The sequence below is a fragment of the Rutilus rutilus genome, assembly GCF_951802725.1.
Source record: "Rutilus rutilus genome assembly, chromosome: 22".
In the NCBI taxonomy this organism is placed as follows: Eukaryota; Metazoa; Chordata; class Actinopteri; order Cypriniformes; family Leuciscidae; genus Rutilus; species Rutilus rutilus.
This window is the reverse complement of record NC_140227.1, coordinates 6,152,030-6,175,628: the sequence shown is the minus strand read 5'-3', so window position 1 is coordinate 6,175,628 and position 23,599 is coordinate 6,152,030. Positions and strand designations below refer to the sequence as shown.

At 38.7% G+C, this 23,599-nt stretch overlaps 1 protein-coding gene across 1 annotated transcript in view; it reads right to left on the bottom strand.

Annotated features, from left to right (window-relative positions):
- The window catches only part of ptprga (protein tyrosine phosphatase receptor type Ga), a 249,405-nt gene that overhangs the window by 1,651 nt on the left and 224,155 nt on the right, over nt 1–23,599 (bottom strand). Inside the window, exons 14-28 of the mRNA XM_084395536.1 lie at nt 21,752–21,843; nt 16,239–16,330; nt 10,631–10,727; nt 9,868–9,950; nt 9,648–9,782; nt 9,415–9,549; nt 6,616–6,788; nt 6,399–6,534; nt 6,175–6,321; nt 5,390–5,483; nt 4,992–5,068; nt 4,459–4,587; nt 4,087–4,233; nt 2,828–2,970; nt 162–297 (exon numbers count right to left, since the gene is read on the bottom strand). Coding sequence (XP_084251662.1) covers nt 162–297; nt 2,828–2,970; nt 4,087–4,233; nt 4,459–4,587; nt 4,992–5,068; nt 5,390–5,483; nt 6,175–6,321; nt 6,399–6,534; nt 6,616–6,788; nt 9,415–9,549; nt 9,648–9,782; nt 9,868–9,950; nt 10,631–10,727; nt 16,239–16,330; nt 21,752–21,843 — 1,816 coding nt within the window. The remainder of the gene's footprint in view (nt 1–161; nt 298–2,827; nt 2,971–4,086; nt 4,234–4,458; nt 4,588–4,991; nt 5,069–5,389; nt 5,484–6,174; nt 6,322–6,398; nt 6,535–6,615; nt 6,789–9,414; nt 9,550–9,647; nt 9,783–9,867; nt 9,951–10,630; nt 10,728–16,238; nt 16,331–21,751; nt 21,844–23,599) is intronic.

The following is a 23,599-nucleotide window of genomic DNA, read 5'->3' as shown; positions in this document are numbered from 1 at the left end:
CCAGCCAGAGGTTGCTTTTGTATTCTGTAGAAGAAATAAAGTCATTAAGGTGTGCGGGTGAGTGTGTGTGTGTGTGTGTGTGTGTGTGTGTGTGTGTGTGTGTGAACTAAACCTTTAAATATGACCAGTATAAATATATAAAGCTCAATATAAACACTTACAATGTCGGTAAAGACCCCTGGTCTCATGAGGTTGATCATCTTGGCCACCTGATAGACGCCCACAGCTCCTTCACTCTCCAGCTGCTGTGACAGTGTGGTGAGAGCACATAACATCCCAGCAGACACTGCACCAAACCTGTCCACACACATAATATATAAACAGAAATGTTGTGCAACCCATTTCCCCTCTTAAAGGCCCGTTCACACCAAGCACGATAACTATAAAGATAACGATAAAGATAACTACATATGCGTCCACACCAACGACCGATAACGGTCTTTTTATTCTAAGCACGCGCGCGCCCGCCCCATTTTAAATGCGCGAGACCTTTAAATTAGAATGGATTCTGATTGCCTGTCAGTGTTTTATCGTTTGACAGCTGGAAAAAAATCGTTCGGAAAGTGATCCCAACGATATCGTTCCTCATATCTTTATCGTTATAGTTGTGGTGTGAACTCTGTTATTCTTTAATATGGAGAACGATTTTTAGAATTATATCTTTATCGTTATCTTTATAGTTATCGTGCTTGGTGTGAACGGGCCTTTAGGGTGTACTCACACTAGGCACTTTTGTTTTGAAGAAAACATGAGGAAAATTGCTTTCGCTAATAGACTTAATAGATTTATCACAGCACAGCGATTTTCACTTGAAGATTATTATGGAGGTAACTGACGTTGATGGCTTTACTCTCTAACTATGATTCATGTTCATCAATAAGGTGAAAACTTACTCGAATTGAAAAGTGTACTATCCAAGTAGTAATAGAAGATGTTTGCTGTTGTAATGATAACAGTAGTGAACACACAAGAGTAGTAGCTGTTTCGTGCTCTACATTTACATTTATGCATTTGGCAGACGCTTTTATCCAAAGTGACTTACATTGCAATTCAAACTACACATTCACATTCTTATCAGTTCTTGCTTTCCCTGGGAATCGAACCCATGACTTTGGCGTTACAAGCGCCAACGCTCTACTGTTTGAGCTACTGTCTGTACATCACACTACATGCGTACTGCACCCGAGCCCACCTCCTTAAGCGGGCCAGGGCACGGTACGCAGTGATCGCATGAACCATGTGAAACCATGAAAATGAACCAGACTTTTGGGGTCAAACGTCCTCCAGCACGGTTCAGATCGCCTAGTGTGAGTAAAGCCTTATAATGTGTCATATGCCAAGTTTAAGAAATAAGAAATAAAGTGTAGGGCAGGACTTTTATTTCTATTATTGTTTCTTTGAGAATTGACTGGAACATGACATGTTGTGTCTATGTGACAAGAAGTTAAAGGATGAGGTTAAAAATGTGGGATTGGTGATGCCAGACAGTATTTATTAATATTTAAATTAGCTTTTATTTTTATATTTTCAGTTTTCATTCAATCAATTTTAGTTTGTTTAGTAATTTTGTTATATGCATTTGTCATTTGTATTGTTTAAAATATTTTATTTAGGTTTAATTTATTTTTATTTCAGTTTTAAATTTTAGAGCTTTTATTTCAACTTAATTATTTCAGATAATTTCAAATTTTTGTCTTCTGTCTTTTAAGTTTTTCAAGTTTTTAATCTAATATATATATATATATATATATATATATATAAAATCATGCAAAATATGACCAAGAATGTGCATGAGGACATTTTTTATAACTTTAAGACCTTTATGTTCTCATGAAACTAAAGTGCAGTGTAGTATTTATTTATTTAAATAAAAAAAAAGGAAAAAAGGAAAAAAAAGAAAGAAATAAATTCAACCAAGCATCTAAATAAGATGCTTTTTATAGATCAATGTACAGGCCATTTTCTGTCTCATTTCATCTTATGTTCTTGCTTCTCTCTCTGACGGCAGTGCAACATCTCCCACCATAAACACTATATTTAAGTCTATGGGAATCGAATCCATTACTGTTTCTATTGTTTGACACACTAAGGCGCTGTGATCCAATTAGCTCTAACGAGTATTCCTTAATTTCAACAGACATCACTTTGCAACAAAACGATTAACAATGGCCCCTTCATGTTTATTCATTATGTTAATGTGGTTAGCTTGCCTCATCTGATAAACATGGCGGACTAATTGAGCTTTTCAAAATGTGTAATGTTACTATGGTATCACCCCTAAGAGCTTTCCAAAAGATGGCAGTCTTAATTAGCATTGCGTTCATTAGCGGTGAAGAAGATACGCTAGTCTGTCAAATGCTGAGTTATTTCTGCGCTCGCCGTCTCCCTGGTGTTTGACAGAGAGCTACTTCTGTCTTGAAGGAATGTGAACTCTTTGTAGTCTCGAAACGGAAGGCCTTTCGTTTCCACTCAGAGAAAATTGAGGCTGCCTCCATCAAATTTCTAGAAGGAGCTGAACATGAAGGATGGCCAAAAAAGCTGATCTATCAAGAGCGAATGTTTTAAAATGTATAAGGCTGAATTTCAATATGTCTGCTAGCTACAAAAAGTATGTATTATGCTGGCGTTAAGTTAAGTGCATACGTATGAATCAAGTCACAAAACATGAAAATGTTTTATAGTATGTTCCATTTCTGACATACTATCAGATAGTTGGTATGCAAATTGTGATTGAATCAAATGTTTCTCTCACTCCAACCCCTAAAGCCAGAGACTGGCTTAAACAGGTTTTCTAAGCCAAACTGTAAATTAAAAGAGCATTACTTACTCATCATGCACTATAGTGGGTCCATCTCTGGTCATGGCCTCTTCTTTGATGACATTGATGAGCTCAAAGGTGCTGCTAATGGGAGCGTCAGGGTTTGGCCATTTTGGGCACTGAAAATGACGAACTTCTAAAACATAATCATCCTAAAGAGAGAAAATAAGAGAGAGATAATAATTACAAATTATTTATATTGTTTAAAAAACACACACACACAAAAACGTTTCCACAAAAAATATATAGTAGCACAACCATGCCCGTTCATGTTTCATGAACACCAAATCCGCATGTTATAATTTTTTCTGAAGGATCATGTGCCAGTGAAGCTTTGCCATTACAGAAATAAATGACATTCTTAAATATATATAAAAAAGAAAACAGTTATTTTAAATTGTGTATTGGAAATATTTCACATTTACTGTATGCACTGTATTTTTGATTCAATAAATGCAGCCTTGTTGAGCATAATAGGTATTAAGATGCGTTTTGGTCGATCGGATCACAAGTGGACGACGCTAAATACAGGTTTTAAAATGCTTTGAGCTTGTTCACTTTCGACCACTTCCACAGGTAATCGAAAACACATTTGACTGGATTGCTTTCATAGTGTAGACGCTCATGTGGTCGAATGTGTTCAAACAGCCACAAAAGACCGTCTACTCTCCGCCTACTGACTTAATATGCATAAACATTATGGGAAAGGCGCTAGCCAGACAGGATTTAAACTTGTCGGCTGGAGACCCAAGATGAAAATGTACCAAGCACAATGTTCTCTCACCATTCCTGATTTCTAACACACACTCACAGCGTTCGCCGTGATCTTGCGGCTCAGAACAGAAACAAAAGCTGATGCTCTCCGTATGTTTTTCCGTCGTCTCAGGGCGCGTTCATATGTGAATTACACACGCTTTTTTTGTCCATTACATCGAAAGACCATAGACCCTCCCCTCGATGAAATCAGTACAGAAGTCTTAGAAATCGACCAAAACGCATCTTAATACCAGGTGTAAACAGGGCCTTAGACAAGATTAAACAATCTCACCGACACAAAACTTTGAAAGGTAGTGCATATTAATAATTATTCAATATAAATGATAGTTAAATATAATTAATTAATGATATTATAACAATATTTATGATAAATATGATAAATTATATTATAATATTATATACAGTAACATAATATTAGATGAAATACATACAATTATAATTTATATATTCTAATCTAGTTTCAATCCACATCTTTTCCTCCAAAGACAGACCTGTGTGGCCTCCAGGATGAAGTCATGAATGATGATTTGCTCTTCATTGGAGAGACAGAGTCTGTCTTTACTGATAAGAGTGACTGTAAACGCCTCGCAGTTCATGGCTTCCTCTCGACTCGGCCAATACACAAACTCATCCTCCGCCTGCGGGAACAAACGTGAGTGAGCATCAACACAGAGTAATCAGAGACTTTCAGAAAGACTGGTGCTCTTACAACCAATTCCCATAATTCACCGCTCACAATAAGACATCAGCTGACCTTGAGGAGCACAGTCTATAACATTAACTTGAGCTTCCCTCCTTAGAGGCAGGACATCACTCAAGGCAACAGGGAACTCTAGACTCTTCAGATGGTCTTGAATACCCACCAGGCCCTGGTTGTCTGGTAACATGACGATGATTTGAGCGTTGTGGTCCCAGATCATCCTCCAGAAATCTTTAGTGGTGTGAGGCAAGGGATGCTGGGTAATGATGAACTCATTGCTCCGGTAGTATCCCTAGTAGTAGTAGTAAGAAAAGGTTGAAAAAAACAAAAGGACCAATCAATTATTTTGGCTTTCAGTATACAACAGGCAGTATACAACATTTTGATTTCAGACACTTAAATAATAGCCTTAGGGCTTAGGATATCACATAGTAGTAGTTCAAAATGCTTAATTACAATGTGAAGTTTGCGTTTGATTCCCTTATGCCTGTTTTCTCATTGTCCTGTCATCTTTAAGCCATTTATAAACCCTTTTCTAGGTACAAAACCAGTGCACAGGTGCTATAAAACCAACATTACATCAAATGTTCATTCTTACAACCGTGAAACAGGTCAGTTTTTCCCAGAACACTGAGTGCTAATTTGAAATCCAGTACAGGTTAATGTTTAACTGTAGTGGGGGTGTTGAGTACTCACCATTATATAAGACGCATTGATGTAATCAGTGCCTTTCATTCCAGGCAACGGTGCGAGACCAACACGTGCTCTTTCCGCTGAGAGGGACAAAAACAGCCAATCAGGATGCAGAATAAGAGAGCAGGTCAGGGATGTGATCTCATTAGCTCAAACAGTGCTGCAAGCACAGGTTTGTAATATGTGTTGCAATTTGGATACTAGAATATTAGTAGAGATAATTATCATAAAGGGCCAAGGTATGAGAAAAAGAATAAAAGAAAAAAGAAAAGAAAATGGCCACAGACACCACAGCAATATACAATAAATCAATTGGATGTGCAATTATATTTAGGTGGCAACAGACGCTTTAATGCTAATAAACCTTAATTGTCTTACATATTTTAGTTTATGTTACTCACATGGGACAACAGAAGAGTTGCGGTTCTTCTCTTTGTTGCATTCTTTCTGAGCACTGAAGCACTCCACAAACCTTGCATTGCACTGAGTCACCAACTGTACATAAAGGAAAAATCATATTTTGTTCTTTATTTCAAAGTAGCACGAATACATCACATAAGGCAAAGCCGACCGTTAGGATTCAACAGGAAGGAAATATGTCCAGTTGCAGTCTATGTACCATAAACAGAGAGAATTTCAAGGCTCAATAAAAAAACAAAAAAAACAAAACAAACACACACCGAAACAAAAAACTGAACCCTTTTAAAACACAAAACAAACAAAACAAAAGATTCATGACATTAAAGTACAGCAATTCCAATCTTTGGAACTCATCAGGAAGGAAATATGCCCTGCAGTTGTAGCCTACCACAGAAAACATGATGAGGATTTATATTCAGGTTTTCAAGCCGAACCAAACAGAACCATAAAAAGTGAGCATTTCAAGGCTCAATAAAACATTTTATAAACTCATGAAACTCAAGCAGACCACATATCACACATTTTACCCACACAGAACCTGTCAGACTTGGGCTGTAAGTCAAAGTGTGCAAACAAGGTATGAAATGATAAAGTATTAAGCGATAAACGTGAACCAATTTCATTCAAAATTCTTCTCTGCATAAATGTGCATTAAAAATATCTTCTGATACGCTGAGAATGTATCGCGCATAGCAGTTCTACAATCAGCTTGGACGGAAATTGCTTGTCAAAATGACTTTGCATAAGGAAAGAGATAGTCCCCCACCTTGAACTGCTTCTCTAGTCGTGTTTTGGCCCCTGGGCCCGGCGTCAGGATGTTGTTAACGTAACTGTGCAGCTGACTGGAGGGCACCTCTGTTTCCTTACCAAGAATGGCTTCCATCAAGGCATCGTGGATGAAGATATACTGCTCCTAAACACACAGAGACATGCTTAAGAGACATGCTAGATGACACAAACAAACAGGACAGATTTGGACTGGGGACTCACCTCCGTTTGGACCAGGTAGTTTCTCTGAGTTCGTATATGTTTGAGGAAACCCAGCACATTGACTGAGCCTTTATCCTTCAGCTGTTGTAGCATGCTGTCAATCACAATGTAAGTTCCTGTTCTGCCCACACCAGCACTGATGAAAACACATTAATAACATGTAAAACTGCTCTCTTTAGCCATTAAATTATCCAGTGGAAGTGTGTGTGTGTATTACCTGCAGTGTACAAGCATGGGGCCCATCTCTGGAGTCTGTGCGGCAGAGGACTTCCTGACGAAGGTGAGCACAGGTAATGTGTACTCAGGGACACCCATATCCGGCCACTGAGTGTAGTGATACTGCAGAACTGTTCTCTCACTCTGACGGCCCTTAGTGTTACCCTTCTGACCCTGCAAACATAAACAGACGAAAGTCTCACAACTACACATGGCTCTTCAACATAAAAGGACAAAGAAGAAGAACACAGACGTCTGCTATTTCTAAAATAAACCAAAACAAGAAACAAAACAAATCAAGACACAAAAAGCAAAACAAAAAAGACAACCCCCCTCAAACCCCCAAAACAAAAAGCAAAAAGCAAAACAATAAACAAAGTAAAAAACAACAAAGCAAATAAAATAAATAAATAAAAATAAACAAACAAACAAAGCAAAGTAAAACAAAACAAAGCAAAAACAAACAAAGCAAAGCAAAGCAAAGCAAAGCAAAGCAAAGCAAAGCAAAACAAACAACCCCATCTCCAGGATACATTCCCTGGATACATTCTAAACTGACAATGCATTTCATATTTACTAACCAAAGCCTAATATATTTGCAACACTGACCCATTTATTAAAAATTGTTTTACTAGTGAGAATCGTCCTCAAGTCAGTTTTTATTGTATTTTTTACTATATTTTTGAGGAAGTTTTCAGAAACTTTGCCCTGGCAAATAGTGAAAAAAGGATGCTTTTGCGCAATTGTATCTGACGGTCATTAAACCCAAACACCCGATTAATAACCATATGCGACCCTGGATCGCAAAACCAGTCACAAGTCGCATGGGTATATTTGTGGCAATAGCCAACAATACATTGTATAGGTCAAAATTGTTGATTTGTCTTTTATGCCAAAAATCATTAGGATACTAAGTAAAGATCATGTTCCATGAAGATATTTTGTAAATTTCCTACCATAAATATATAAAACATTTATTTTGGGGGTGAATGCAGCACAATCGCGAACATAAATGGACAACTTTAAGGGCAATTTTCTCAATGTTTAGATTTTTTTTGCACCCTCAGATTCCAGATTTTTGTATCTCGACCAAATATTGTCCTATCCTAACAAACCATACATCATTGGAAAGCTTATTTATTCAGCTTTCAGATGATGTATAAATCTCAATTGCAAAAAAAAATACCCATGTGACTGGTTTTGTGGTCCAGGGTCACATATCTTCAAATAACCCTTACTTGACATTCAAACTTGCAGCACTGATGTGTGATACTATTGTACAGAAGCATGTCAGCTTTTTTAAAACCATACATTACCATACATGCATTTTTCCTTGTCGCATAAAAAAGTTGGCACCTAAACTCAATCTAACAGGCTGCTATAAAAAGAGCCTTATTTCTTTGCCACCGGTGGCCTTGGTGTGGCTCTGCGTATTATGAAAGAGATTTACAGAGAAAGCAGATCACTCTCACTGACGCTGTGAAGGCCAGGACCTCGCATAAGCTCCTTAAGACTTTTCTCTCTGGCTTTTAATCCTCAGCCGTGCCACAATCCTTCACACAGGTAAAGGAAAGCAGGTCAAACCATGCATAATTACTTTATGGATCATTCTATTAAATGAGTGCCTTTTCCGGTTTGATGAGGTGATTTTAAAATGGATGTTTATAAAACTATATCTATCTGAATAATAAACAAAGATTGTTTTTAAGTGTTAATAAATGGCATTGTGCAACAGGGGAGCAAGGAAGGCATGAGGAGAAGAGGAACTAATGCAGGATATTTAACAAGCAAAGCAAACAGGAACCAATGAACACAAAGGGCAGGAACACAACAAACAACTGACAACCCAACAGACCAAACACTGGGGCTTATATACACAGGGACCTAGATTAACAAGACACAGGTGAGAACAATGAGGGACTAATATGGGGAACCCCGAAAAAACTATAGTTTATCAAACTATATATCAAACACTATATACATAAAAGTCCAAAGAAGAAACAAGTGATATGACACATTGGTACCATCTCAAGCTAAATTTATTTTAATTGAGAACCTCCCCTCATGAAGGAAAAACTAATCAAAACAGGGTAACAGGTTTGACAGTTTAATTTTACACACATTTAACAAACAAGTCTTGTGGTCAAACTTGTGAAACTAAGGTGCTTCATAGATACTAAATCATGGTAAACCTTTTTGTTATACTGGCTGAAACTCTCACAACCTGATAGCAACCAATAATGGAAGTGGTCTAAATATAAAAAAAATACATATATCTTCTGTGGAAGTCTCAGGACCAAAAAAATGTCTTCTAATCATTGCATTCGGTTAAAAATAATAATAATAATAATAATAATAATAATGTACGTATACTGCGTTAGACTAAACTGGGACTGGTCACAACACTTGCATATTGTTGTCCTATTGTTAGTTTAATTGCTTCTATTGCTCTCATCATTTGTAAGTCACTTTGGATAAAAGCGTCTGCTAAATGACTAAATGTAAATGTAATGTAAATGTACCTGGTCTGTCAACCTATGTATTTCCATTTTATGTTCATCAAATTGAGTATTTGCTAATAGAACAAGGAGAGGTTGGAAATACATGGGTGGGGAAAGGTAAAAAAACAAAAAAACAAATACTGGCTTCTTGTTCATGTGTTTAAAAAAAATTATATTAAAGTGATTTTTTAACACATTCGTAGTAAATAATGGCACCCATTTTGTTGATTTATCCATTTTCATTGTGTTTTTTGGTTTAAGTAGCGTGAGAGAGGGAGGCGAATTAAAAAACCGGTTACCTTCTTTACTTTGGTGTTTCTGATAGTGAAGATGCGGAGAGTGTAGCACGCCATAACTTTGGTTCTCTTCAGCGTCACCACAACATTACCATATTCTTCACTGTTCTCTGTCGGCCAATACTGGTCGCATTTTCTCTGTGAGATGCACACGAAAAGGGGATAAGTTTAAAGAGGCCATATGAAACGAATGATTGTTCGATGATTCGGAAATTTGAATGGTTGTCATAACTCACTCTGCCTTTCTCCACCAGGTTAGTGATCATGACTATAATGCCGGTGTTCTGTTCCCACACCATCCGCCAGAAGTCTTCAAACGTGGATTTGAGAGGACCCTGAGCTGCGACGTAAGCCTTGGGTTTATTGTAGCCCTGTAGAGGAGAGAGATACAGAAATATACATCACAGTCAAGTTATTATTCATACTGAAGCCCTCACATCTGCAGACATCACTCACATCCACATAGTTGGCATTGATGTAGTCACTGTGTTTGGAGTCTTTGCCTGCCAGAGGCCTGAGCTTCACTCGACTGTGGTCGTCTGGAGGAAGAAAGAGAGATGGACAGTGAGAGACACGTCTGATGTCTGACCTACACTCAAAATATGCAATTCAAACATGCAAACAAATAGAAAACTGTGGAAACATTCTGACAAAATATTGCCTCCAATGAAGCACAAAATGCTCACCTGAAACATTCTCAAAATATGTAAGATAACAAGATCATTGTTTCTTTTAGTTCATACAGCTGCTGTCATTGTTTTTGAAAGAAGTCTCTTAAGTTTAAGTTGATCAAAAGCACAGTAAAAAACAACAATATTTTGATATTATAACAATTTAAAATGACTGTTTTCTATTTCTAAAATGTATTTATTCTTGTGATGCAAAGCTGAATTTTCAGCATCATTACTCCAGTCTACAGTGTCGCATGATCCTTCAGAAATCATTCTAATATGCTGATTTGCTGCTAAAGATACATTTCTGATTATTATCAATGTTGAAAAGAGTTGTGCTGCTTCATATTTCTGTGGAAACCGTGAAACAATTTCCAAAGAACAACATTGATTTGATTCAGAAATCTTTTGTAACATTATAAATGTCTTTACTGTCATTTTAGATCAATTTAATGCATCCCTGCTATAATATAATTTGTAATGAAAAATAGAAGAATTTTCACAGGAGGTCTCAGACTTTTGGACCCCTAGCGTAGAAAGAGACTCACAGGCTATGATGTTGATGTATCTGTTTTTGTGCTTGTTGTCAGGATGATTGGAGTGTTCTGATGTGATCTTCATATCTGCTGTGCAGCGCTGCACTTCCTACAACACACACACAAGACATCATACATTTCATTTTTTTTCATCATACAAAAAACTCCTTTTCATACACACAACATTTACAGAGCAGGAAAGAAAGAAAGAAATGTAATATTCCCCAATACTCAAACCAAGTGGCATCTGCAAACAAATGATCCTTTAAGCTTTTTCTTTTTTGATTTTCAGTGTTCCTCAAGTTCACATAGATGTACAAGCAGAGTACCACCGGTGAAGTTTACATTTACATTTATTCATTCATCAGATGCTTAACAAGTGATAACAAGTGATTCATCTAATAAAATGGATGTAGATGATGTAGTTCATCACATTAACAACCACATGAACCAAAAAGTGATCAAATACTTTTTGGAATCATTACAGTATATAAATTGTTTTTATAATTTGCTTTTACAGTTTGTTATCTAATACAATTAGTGATGGGGACGAGCCGCCTATGCCGAGTCCGAGTCAAGACCGAGTCTCTGAAGGGTCGAGTCCGAGTCGAGACCGACCGAGTCTCTGAAGGGTCGAGTCCGAGTCAAGACCGAGTCTCTGAAGGGTCGAGTCCGAGTCGAGACCGAGTCTCTGAAGGGTCGAGTCCGAGTCGAGACCGAGTCTCTGAAGGGTCGAGTCCGAGTCGAGACCGAGTCTCTGAAGGGTCGAGTCCGAGTCGAGACCGAGTCTCTGAAGGGTCGAGTCCGAGTCGAGACCGAGTCTCTGAAGGGTCGAGTCCGAGTCGAGACCGAGTCTCTGAAGGGTCGAGTCCGAGTCGAGACCGAGTCTCTGAAGGGTCGAGTCCGAGTCGAGACCGAGTCTCTGAAGGGTCGAGTCCGAGTCGAGACCGAGTCTCTGAAGGGTCGAGTCCGAGTCGAGACCGAGTCTCTGAAGGGTCGAGTCCGAGTCGAGACCGAGTCTCTGAAGGGTCGAGTCCGAGTCGAGACCGAGTCTCTGAAGGGTCGAGTCCGAGTCGAGACCGAGTCTCTGAAGGGTCGAGTCCGAGTCGAGACCGAGTCTCTGAAGGGTCGAGTCCGAGTCGAGACCGAGTCCGTTGGTTTTCAAATTCAGTCAAGACCGAGTCTTTGAGGAAGCAAGTCTGAGTCGAGACCGAGGAGTCGAGACCAAGACCATAAAAACATGTCAGTTTTCATATTCATGATTTAATATCACCCCAGTTAATAATCAACAGTTAGGCCTACAGACTAAGCTAGATTGGGAATTGTTTAGAGGAGCAGTCTTAACGTCTTAATATGGGCTATGCTTTTACTATCATTAAAAAAATCCCTACATGCATCATCTTCTGCCTATTTTTCTAAACTGCTTCAACAGTGCTGCTCTGTCATCAACATGTTAAGCCCACCCTGACTTTTTTAATCATAGTTAGGACATGCAGAGCAAATTAACATTTTCTAGTGGTATGTATTCTAGTGTACTAGTGATGGGGACGAGACCGCCTATGCCGAGTCCGAGTCAAGACCGAGTCTTTGAAGGAACAAGTCCGAGACGAGTCCGAGAAAGCAGAAATCGGTCTCGAGACCGGACTCGAGTACTACATCACTAAATACAATGATATTCATACATTGTTACATGTGACATACAATTACTGTGCATTTACACAAATTCTCTCCAGTTTGCAGGTATCATGTACAGCAGGTTCAGCACTGCTAACATCCTGAGGCTGTTAACAGATCTCTCAATAAACACACAAACACATGACACAACTGCTAACAACAAAAACGTTGAGACATTTAAGTGACATACTTGAAAACAAGAATTGGCTGCGTGTGCATTAGTTGGATGTGTGTTTGTATTGCGTTTGGAGGGTGTGTGGACACGGTCGTTTAAAACCACAAATCTGCCGGGGGCTGTTTTCAATAACTCTCTCATCTGCACACACACACACACACACACACACATGTGGTTTCTGGTTACCTGCACCTGAACTAACCCCGCTCACATTCTGAGAAGAGCTGCTACTTCACACAAGGTCACGGGATAAAGTCAGCATTTATGTGAGGATGGTCCACCACTGTCAATTCTATTCATGTGACCTGTGATGTCATATGTGATGCTGGTGGTATTACGTGAGGTTTTTTTCTTTTAAGTCATCGTGAACAACCCATTAACTAACCCATTTTACTTCCTTAAGTGAAAAAGTATTCAACAAGAAAAAAGTTACATTGGGAATTGATTGGATGATGAAAAGTGCGCTTTCCATTGTCTGAATGCAAAACAAGTAAACATCAAGCCTGCAGGGAAATGAGACGCGGAGGCTGAAAGTCAAGTTCACCCGGACAACATCTCGATGTACAGTGTCTCACTGGTTAACATGAAGAGAACATCAAGATAACAGAGACGTTTTTGTCCATGTCCATGCTAAACTGTACAATTCAGTGTCAAGAAATGAATGTAATGTTATCTTAGTAAATATCAAATATTTGTTTATAAATGTTTTGATGCCTGTGAATAAATGTCCTATTTCAAAAAATCTAGAATGGGTTAGTCATTTTTATTTGGAATAATTGAATCAGTGTCTGGTGCTGAGGGGAAATCTTAATGAACAAATTCAATCTTACATACTAATTCAATCCTCCATATGATGATGATGTGCTTGGATTATTTGCATTAATTAAGCAAAAGATCAAAACAAGACACTGTTTGGATAGTATTGACAACTGACGTACATCTTTCGTTTATTAACATTATAAGTGCGCCTCAATGAATATATAAAAATAATAAAATCCATGTCATGACCTCTTTAAAAATTTGGGAAGGTTCTGAGAATGTTTTGGGAACTAAACATATTTAGCTTATTCATTATTTGCTATTTAACACTGACCGGAATACAATGAAGTTGTTTTTTGTTGCTAAGACATTTGAAAGGCTGTATGACCTACAACAGCAGTCTAAAATCATTTCTAAACAGCTATTTGGCTGTATACAGTTATTATGTTGTTAGACTATTATATTATTTGGTCATTTTATCTTGGTAAAAATAACATCTTAAAAGAGTTGATACTATCATAAAAGAGGTTGAGGAACCAATAACATTTTTATAAAAGATAAAATGATTGATTTATGTTGTCTTTAAAGAGTCTTACAGCATTAAAACAAATTAAATGACTAAATAAATAACACAAAACTACAATAAAACTGTAAAAGGAAAGAAGCATGTCCTCCACTGTTTTCTCTCAGACTCTATCTTCCTCTCTGATGTTCTCCATTCACTCTTCTCTCGTTTTCAGCTGAATGCCAAACTTCTCCAAGTGTCCTGTTCCCTTTTTCCCTTTGAGTCAGTTTTCTTCCCCCTCCCCCGTCTAAAAACCCTCACGCCCGGGCCGCATATAATCCCTGTGCCTGTCCAGGCCAAGCCGAAACCCCTCCTGTCCTCCCTGGCTCCCATGATCACTGCCACCCCAGCCACTGCTTCTTTTTTTTCGGGCCCCAGTTGCACAAAGCCACTTGTCAGGGGCCTGGGGGCTCCGTCCAAAGGGGGTTTGGCTCAGCTGTCCTCCCTCTTCTTCTCTGCTCGAATAGTGGAGGCGAGAGAGAGGGGTCAGGAACCACAGAGGAATCCATTGAGGGGAAACAGCACCAGAAACCCCCCTGGAACCACTTCCCAATGTCCATCAAGCCCACATGAGCGCAGGCATACACTTTCTGAGGAACAAAGGGGCCAAGTGAGGCCCTCAGAGGAACCTTGGTGACCCACACACCTCCCCTTCTCTCCTCCCCTCACATTCTCTTCTCCGAACGAGGGAAAGTAGAAGACCTACTTTGAAACTAAATTCAAAGCTTTTCCTTTCCATTTTGACAAACACAACAGACATAAGCTACATTCACACAGTGTTCTGGACTGACAACTGTATTTACTAACAGGTGCGTGGCAAAAACAATAGAGCTGTCATTCAATTTTGATTCATTAAACAAATATATTTTGAAAAATTAAGGGGGCAAAACCGAGTTGTCACGTAAATACAAAAACGTGAGAAATGGACAACTGTCCATGCGAACTGACCAAAAACAAACAGCTGGCTATGTGTAATTTATCAGTGTCAGAAATGAATGTTTATGAAATGACATTTTCCCATCTTTTGAAAATTTTTGCTTTTATTGGGATTTTTTTTTCTAACATAACAAAACATGCTTTTAATTTAATTTAAAATTAAATTAATTCAAAATGAATTTTTGAATATATAATAGTTTTAATTTTTAATGTTTTATTCATAAGATTAACTTTGAACTAAACTACTTAAAGAGTTTTTCCAACCTATCAAAGCAAGCTATTAATAATTTATTTTAATTTAATTTAATTTAATTTAATTTAATTTAATTTAATTTAATTTAATTTAATTTAATTTAATTTAATTTAATTTAATTTAATAACTTCCAAAAGAAATGTAATTTTTTTTTATGTTTTAAATATAAGATTAACTTTGAACTAAACTACTTAAAATTAGCCAGGCCACAGATTCAAGCAAAATATATATTTTTTGATTTTACAAATAAAAAAATAAAATAATTTGTGGAGAATTTTTGCCCCATATAATCTTAATATTTATTATAAAATAAAATGAAAGGAAAGAATAAATAAATCATTAAGCAAGCTCGTAAAATAAATAAAATAAAATAAAAATAAATAAAAGCAGGTACTGTTAGTGGTGCATACTTTCAACTGAAGACCGGCTCAGATTGTATCGCTGAACTGCTCATACTTAAATCATCCTTGATTGGTGAAACAATACATTTTGGCTGCGACCTCAAACATTTGTCTGCGACAGCAAACGCATCTGGCGACCTTGAGTGTCCAGAAAGGCGCCAAATAAATAAAATGTATTATTATTATTATTATTATCTGAGCAAAAAATTGTCATGTGGGCACGGCCAAAGCTATTACTGCAGAAAAGACCTCCAGAACACCAGGATACTTCAGAATCCTGATCCACAGAGGACACAATAAACCCAGCATGTGTGTGTGTGTGTGTGTGTGTGTGCGCACAGCTCTGACCTGCAGGCGATCATCGGTTGCCAAACATTTGAGATCATTCATTGATATTCACCTGTGCAACTGAAAGCACAAGCAGACGCTGTGGCCCAAGACTCAATGGTTAACTAATTACCAGTCATCCTTGAACAAACTGCCATCACATTAGTCTGACAGAATGTTGTTGTGGTTTTCTGGCTTCTGCGCCGCACTTACACACACACAGCAGAGAGAGTCCAAACTCGGTGTGAAAAAAGATGCCAACGTTCAGATGGCCTAATTCATTCTCACACAGGCTGAGTTCAACTGGCTTGTCCTGTCCAACCACCTGCCAGAAACCAACATCTGCGGAGGGATCCCGGCCCAGCTGTTCTCAGGCACACACCAGAACGTGTCAACAGAACCACTGCAGCGAGGCCGAGGAACCACATGAGACGGGACCTCTGTTTACAAAAGTCTGAGGGAGATTGCTGAGGGCGAGGAGTTATAGAGACGGGACACACTCGTAAAGTGTGTGTGTGTGCAGATCTTACCTCAAAATCTTCTGAGAAGCCGTGTTGGTTGTTGGAGTAGAGTTCTGATACATGCTTGATAAACTGTTTAACAGGGATGGCCTCCATATCATCTGAAACAGAAAGAAAAAAGAGATGCATTTTCGCTTTTGTTGTCTTATCATAAGAAAACAGGACTTACCATCATCAAGTTAGTATGCCTGTTAAAAATATACAACATTTTGACCGTTAATCATTTTCAGTGTTCATTATTTTGGATAAAACAACAAACAAAAGGTAAATAAAAATTATCTACCAATATATACAATTATTAATATAATTGTTATTCAATATTCAATTATATAAAATTACCCAATAACTTGTATGCTTTTCCTTTTAATAACATTTTAGATTTTCAATTTTCAAATTGTGATTGGCACTGAGGGAATACTTTTGGCATAGATAATATTTTTTATGCTGTGTCACATTTTTGAAAACTGCACTACAACAATAGATTTGACTATCAGTTCTGGCAGCAAAAGTAGCATACAAGTGTCTCCAGTGCTGGCACATTGATCCTTCTTAACGACAGCATCTGTGCTTTAATTGGTTTACTTGCTGATAAGATAATCAACAACTCAATGTGTTGACTGTTCAACTTCAGTCACGGTGAAAACCCCCCAAAAAACTGACCGGATTCACACTCCAATAAGCCAACAAACTGTCACTCAAATCTGTCTCGAGTCTAAATACACATAAGCCTGTAAAGAGAAAAATAAACAAACATACTAAAAACACACACACACCCCACACGTACACACCGGTACACACCCATATCATGGTAAAAACTGATTTAACTCAAATCAAGACAGAAAAAAACCCTGTCATCATTTCATTTTAATTTGGTTATAACAAAGTAACAACTAAAATGAATAATTATAGTTAAAATATAATAAAAATGTAATGACTATGATTACTACAAGTATGAGTATCAATCACATTGTCAATAATTTATATAATAATGGTGTGATTTTAATTATTTAATCCTTTTAGAATAACATAATAATAAAATAAAAAAATCACATACACTACCGTTTAAAAGCTTGGGGTTGGAAAATTCAGAGTTTACAAGCTGTAAGGACGTGAATGCATTTTACAAGTCAGAATCCCGCAATTACGGTAATTCCGACATGGCATGAAAGCACCTTTAACTTAACTCATTATTATTGGATTTAATAAAGACTGTTTTCGTTTGACTCCTCGTCTTCTGGCATGAAACTCTAGATGGCGCAGGCTGATAGGTCCTTCATTTATTTGGTAGCGATCGCATCATCATCTACATAGCACAGCTGATTGGTTGATGTTGTATCAGCAGCCAATGAGCTGCGGGTCAACATTCAAATACCGGTAGTGTTGCTGTTAGCTGTAAGTATTCTGCAGCGAGCTTTCAGAAAGCATCTGAAATCAACATCTAAGATAAGTGAACACTCTTTTACTCCATATCTCTGTGCATATTGATAAATGAAAATTAGCCCATGATTTACTCACCCTGAAGCCATCCTAGGTGTATTTGCCTCTTCTTTCACTACAATCAGAGTTATTTAAAAAAATGCCCTGGCTCTTCCAAGCTTTATAATGGGAGTCAGAGGGTATACGATTTTGGAAGTCCATCAAAGCACATCCATCCGTGATTAAAGTGCTCCACACGGCTCTGGCGGGTTAATAAACGCCTTCTAAAGTGAAGCGTAAGAAAAATATCCATATTTAAAACTTTATCGACTAAAATAACTAGCTTCCGGCAGACGGCCGTACGCATCGATTTACGGCGAAAGAGTAACACTTGAACTTGACACACAACGTAATGACGAACGCGGTTGCCCAGCCCTGTTTGTTTGAACCGCGAAAGGCGTCAAAGCTTACGCTACTCCTACACCCTATGTCATACATCGTCAAGTGTTACTCTTTTGGCGCAAGTCGACTTGCGTACGTCCGTCTGCTGGAAGCTAGTTATTTTAGTCTATAAAGTTGAAAATATGGATATTTTTCTCACACGATCACATCACTACACTTCAGAAGGCCTTTATTAACCCCCGGAGATGCGTGGAGCACTTTAATCATGAATGGATGCGCTTTGATGGACTTCCAAACAAATATACCCATTACAAAGCTTGGAAGAGCCAGGACATTTTTTAATATAACTCCGATTGTATTCGTCTGAAAGAAGAGTCATATACACCTAGGATGGCTTCAGGGTGAGTAAATCATGGGCTAATTTTCATTCTTGGGTGAACTATCCCTTTAACACTAATAAAGGTGATTCACGCACCTTCTGTCGTTTTCCTAAAGTGTCTACAGCTGAATACTGCTAACAAACAAATGTTGGCATCCACTGACGCCAGAAACAAACTGGGAAATTCAGCCAGAAACTGAAGGCTCTATTTAGCAGGAAAGCGTCCATGTTTGAAAGGACAGTGAACTCGAAGTGCCATATGAGCCGGAGCCAGCGGAGAGAGAGAGGCTGCTGTCCACACTAAATGGATCTTTGTAAAATACCGAGGCCAGTCCTCGCCAAGCTGGAACACAGATGCCTAAATTGGATTGAGGGCACAGTGCCAACGTTATTGTGAGTCGTGCCACCACACAACAATGAAAATTGGTTCCAATGAAGTGCTTATGGGAAAGCCCGAGCAAATCAATGGCTCTTGTTGCATTAAGATCTGGGTTCCACTACACTGACTAACCCAGACCTGAATTGGACACATACTGTCCACACACACAAACACACACACACACACACACGCACACACACACACACACACACACACACACACACACACACACACACGCACGCACGCACGCACACACACACACACACGCACGCACGCACACACACACACACACACACACACACACACACACACACAAGGCAATGAGCCAAAGTGAGATAGACTCAGATGAAGCCATTTTCTTGGCTCCTAACCTTAATGGCTAATGGGTATGCATGTAAAAGTGTGTGTGTACATGCAGAGGGACCAGATAAACAACACTTTTCTTCTCTGGTAACCGCAGAGTCCCTGCACAAACCTAACAAGACCACATATCCTCAAACAGCTCTCTCAAAACATCTACTTTGTCTATATTCAACAAACTCTTCAATGTAGCTCACACTCCGCCAATCCAGCTTACAGTAAACATGACACGACCAGCCATTCCAGAAAATCTTTTCTTAAAAACAGGAACTCCATTCCAAAATTCCCAACCATTGAGTGTTATGGGTACAGCAGCTAGACTTATGTAGCTACAGAAAAGAGTCGTGCTTACTAGGGATGAACGATATATCAGCCACCATATCGGTATCGGCTGATATATGTTCATTTTTTAAGTTATCGTTATTAGCCTGATGAGAAAAATTGGCCGAAATATTAATATATTAAATAAATAATGGATTATTTCCATCTGCTGAGACACTTCAGATGCGCACTGTTTGCCATGATGGTTTTGAATTGCTTGAAATATGATTGGAATCACTTCAAAAAAAGGAAAATACAGTTAAGTGCAACATGTGCAGCACAAGTCTGTCATATAGGCTACATAAAATTATAATGAGAACATTATAATTGTGTGCTTGGGACATGGCTTTTAAAGGTGAGACTTGTTTTTGTAAAAAAAAAATTGGATTTAGATTTATCGGCCAGTATATCAGTTATCGACTTCCAAATATAAAGAATGATCGGTTATTGGTATTGGCCAACATTTTCATTTCGGTGCATACCTGCGCAAAACACACTGCCATGATGCAAGGATGGGGAGGATGGTTGCCAGGGTCTGTTGCGAGTGGTTGCTAGGACATTCATAGGGAGTCGTGGATGGTTTCCAGGGTGTTGATAAGGTGCTGTGAGTGGCTGCTATGTCTTTGCTTGGTGGTTGCTTGAGTGTTATGGGTGGTTGACAGGGTGCCATGGGTAGATGTAGGTAGTTGTCAGGACATTTCTAGTTGGTTGCCAGGGCGTTGCTAGCTAGGCATTTGCTCGGGTGTTGTTGGTGGTTGTAAGGGAATTGCTAGGCGATTGCTAGGGTGTTGTGGTTGGTTGACAGAGTATTGATGGGGAGTTGAGGATGGTTGTTAAGTCCTAGCTTGGTAGTTGCTGGAGTGTCATGAGTGGGTGCTAGGGTATTGCTAGGGAGCCGTGAGTAGTTATGGGTGGTTGTCAGGACATTGCTTAGGGGTTGTCAGGGCGTTGCTACCCAGGTAGTTGCTTGTGTTTTGTTGGTGGTTGTTAGGGACTTTTGGGTGGTCGTCAGGGCATTTCTAGGCTGTTACTGGGGTGCTGTGGGTATTTGTCAGGGCATTAATAAGATGTTGTGGGTGATTGCCAGGGCGTTGATGGCAAGTTGCTGAAAAGTTATGAGTGGTTGGTAGGGTGTTGCTAAATGGTTGCTAGGGCTTTGCTAGCCAGGTTGTTGCTCAGGTGTTACTGGCGACTACTAGGGTGTTGCTAGGTGGTTTCTGGGGAGTTGTTGATGGTTAAGGCCAATCACACCACACAGACAAACGGCAGCAAACAAGTTTGCCGTTGGATTTAGGATTTTATGAAAAATATCTGTCATGTTCACACTGTCCCAACAGACACCAACAAACCGAACATGTTTAGTCGGGTGTAAACCAACCCCGACCAACGCCAACAGACGGCGACAGGGGTAACACACTGATCTGACAAAACCCAACAAACATGTTTGTTGGTGTTTGTCTGTGTGGAGTGAATTGGCCTTTAGGCAGTGCTAGGGTGTTCAGGGTGGTTGTTTACTGACCCAAGTCAAACGAACCGCACCCAAGTTTATAATATCATTATAATAATTAGATATAGATTGGGTAGTTCCTTGAATGCAAGTCTATGGGATTTGTTTTACCCATTTTATTGACCACCAGGTAAAAATCAACACTTAGAATAGAAAGTCAAAGGATTTGACGTATCATTCTACAGCACATGATGTGAGAGGAAGTCTACTATTTAGTTGGCTAGGAGTTCGTTCAAATTGTAAAAGTGCAACCGCAAGTACCATACAATAAGAAAGAGAAAATATTGATGAAATCAACCACAAGGTGGCGCTATGCCCAACGCCTCACGCTTGTGAACACATCTGGTTTCCTCCCTGTTTCCCAGAAGCTGAAAACATCATTATAGCCACTTCATGTCAAAATCAATGCAGAAATTGAGTTTCAGATTCCACACTAATCGCACAGAATAACAGACTGTAGAGAACACAGAGATAAGGTGTATTCCACACAAACACACATATGCTAAGACGACAGCCACAGTTTGTTGAATCTTGGCACTGTTAAAAATCTTATGTAATCCAACCTTTTACCTATAATGCAATAGGTAAGAAAGAAAGACATACACTTACAATGTTTTGTTTCATCATATTGACATTAGATCATATAAAACCACCTGTTATCTATGAATTCTTCCTTATGTAACTGGATCACAGTGGATTGTATCTTTAGGTCATATCAAAGCGTTTGACTGATCTGAGATCTGTTAGATGACACCTACCTGGGATAGGGATGACTGGGATGCTCTCATTGGGCACAACTCTGGGCGAGTTACTGTCTTCAACGTAGAAATGAGCCGTTTGGAAACACCTCCTGTGGAAGAGAGACAAGGAGAGACGGTCAAGTGACATAATGGCCGTTCAGCGCTGCTTTAATGTCTCCAGGAGGTGTGGTTTAGGTGACAATCCCCACCAGAGTAAACACACAGTCTGTTGGGTACGTATAACAGGATCAAGATGAACTTTGAACCCTCTTTTTAAAGAACAAATCAAACACTCACAACATAGATTACAGCCCCACACTTCAAACACTAGAGCCTCAATGCACATGCTTGCTTAAAGAAATAGCTCACAAAAATTTCTCTGTACAAACCTATATATACTACTGTGAAATGCAAAAAGTTATTTTTTAGTCATACTTTTATGTATGTCTAAAGTAGTGAATAGCAAGCTTGAACATTCTGCTAAACTTCCCCTTTTGTGTTCCACGTAAGAAAGAAAGTCATAGAGATTTGGAACGATATGAATGAGTGAATGATAAAGAGAATTTAATTTAATTTTTTTATATAGTTTTATTTATTTCGTTTTTTTTTTTTTAAATATTAAAATGATTTAAAAAGGTACAGGCTAACCCAAACTCTCCACATAAAATAAACCATTCATTTATTTTTTTACAATTTTATTATAATGATCAAACACAATATTTTAATACAATTTTCATATTTAACAATTTATAAAATATCAAATTACTATTTTATATAATTATAATGAATTAAATTAATGTTTGCAAAACCCACACTTTTTTACTCCCAAAATCCATGTGAAACATTTTCTATACACGCGTTTTCAAACTAAATGTCTATAACCCGTCTGTATGAAGTCCATTTAGAACAAAACACACCAGATTACAAGGTAAACATAGAAACCCAGACTGTCAGGATGAATTAATGGCAGTCGTTTCAAGTTTGAGAGTCGTAAACTGGTTTTACCTCTTTCTTTCACTTTGCAAGAGAATAGATAAGCAGGTAAAAAACAAAATCCACATCCAGTAAAAATAAAACAAACAGAAAGAGAAAGACAACAGGAGAAGGTTGTTTTAAAGTTACAAAAACTCGAAGTTTTGGACGTCAACCCGATAAGCCGGCGGGAGTCTCGTCTGTCCTACCTGTACTTGATGCACAGCAGAGAACATAAGCTGTTCATCCCTGCAAAGAACGAGGGATTTTAGGAGAGGTGAGTGACTGTAGGCTCCGCATGCTGCCGCTGAGCAAACAGAGCCATGAGTGTGTGAAGAGAGAGAGGGGGTGGAGAGAGGGCTGGTCCTGACGCATCACATGCACAGGGCTTTACACAAGAGCTAGAGCTGCTGGGGTCAGACGTGAACAGTTCACTGATCCCAGATCAGTCCACAACTGATCTGATAAACCACAGACACCTGCTGCCCTTCCCTCTGAAAACACACACACACACACACACACACACACACACACACACACACACACACACACACACACACACACACACACACACACACACACACACACACACACACACACACACACACACACACACACACACACACACACACACACACACACACACACACACACCCTTCCAGATGGACACTCCTTTGTGTCCAACTACTCCATTCTTGTATTGAACTCTTAACTCTTCTTTCTGTCCAAGAGAATAAAGAATACCACAAACATCTTGTTCAAAACCCTTACGAATTTCTTCCGTTCAAGTGGATTTTTTATGAATTTGTGAAGTCAATTCTTAACTCTTAGTCAAAAAGCACAATAAAATTAGTCCATAAAACTCATACACTATAGTCCAAGTCTTGTGAAGCC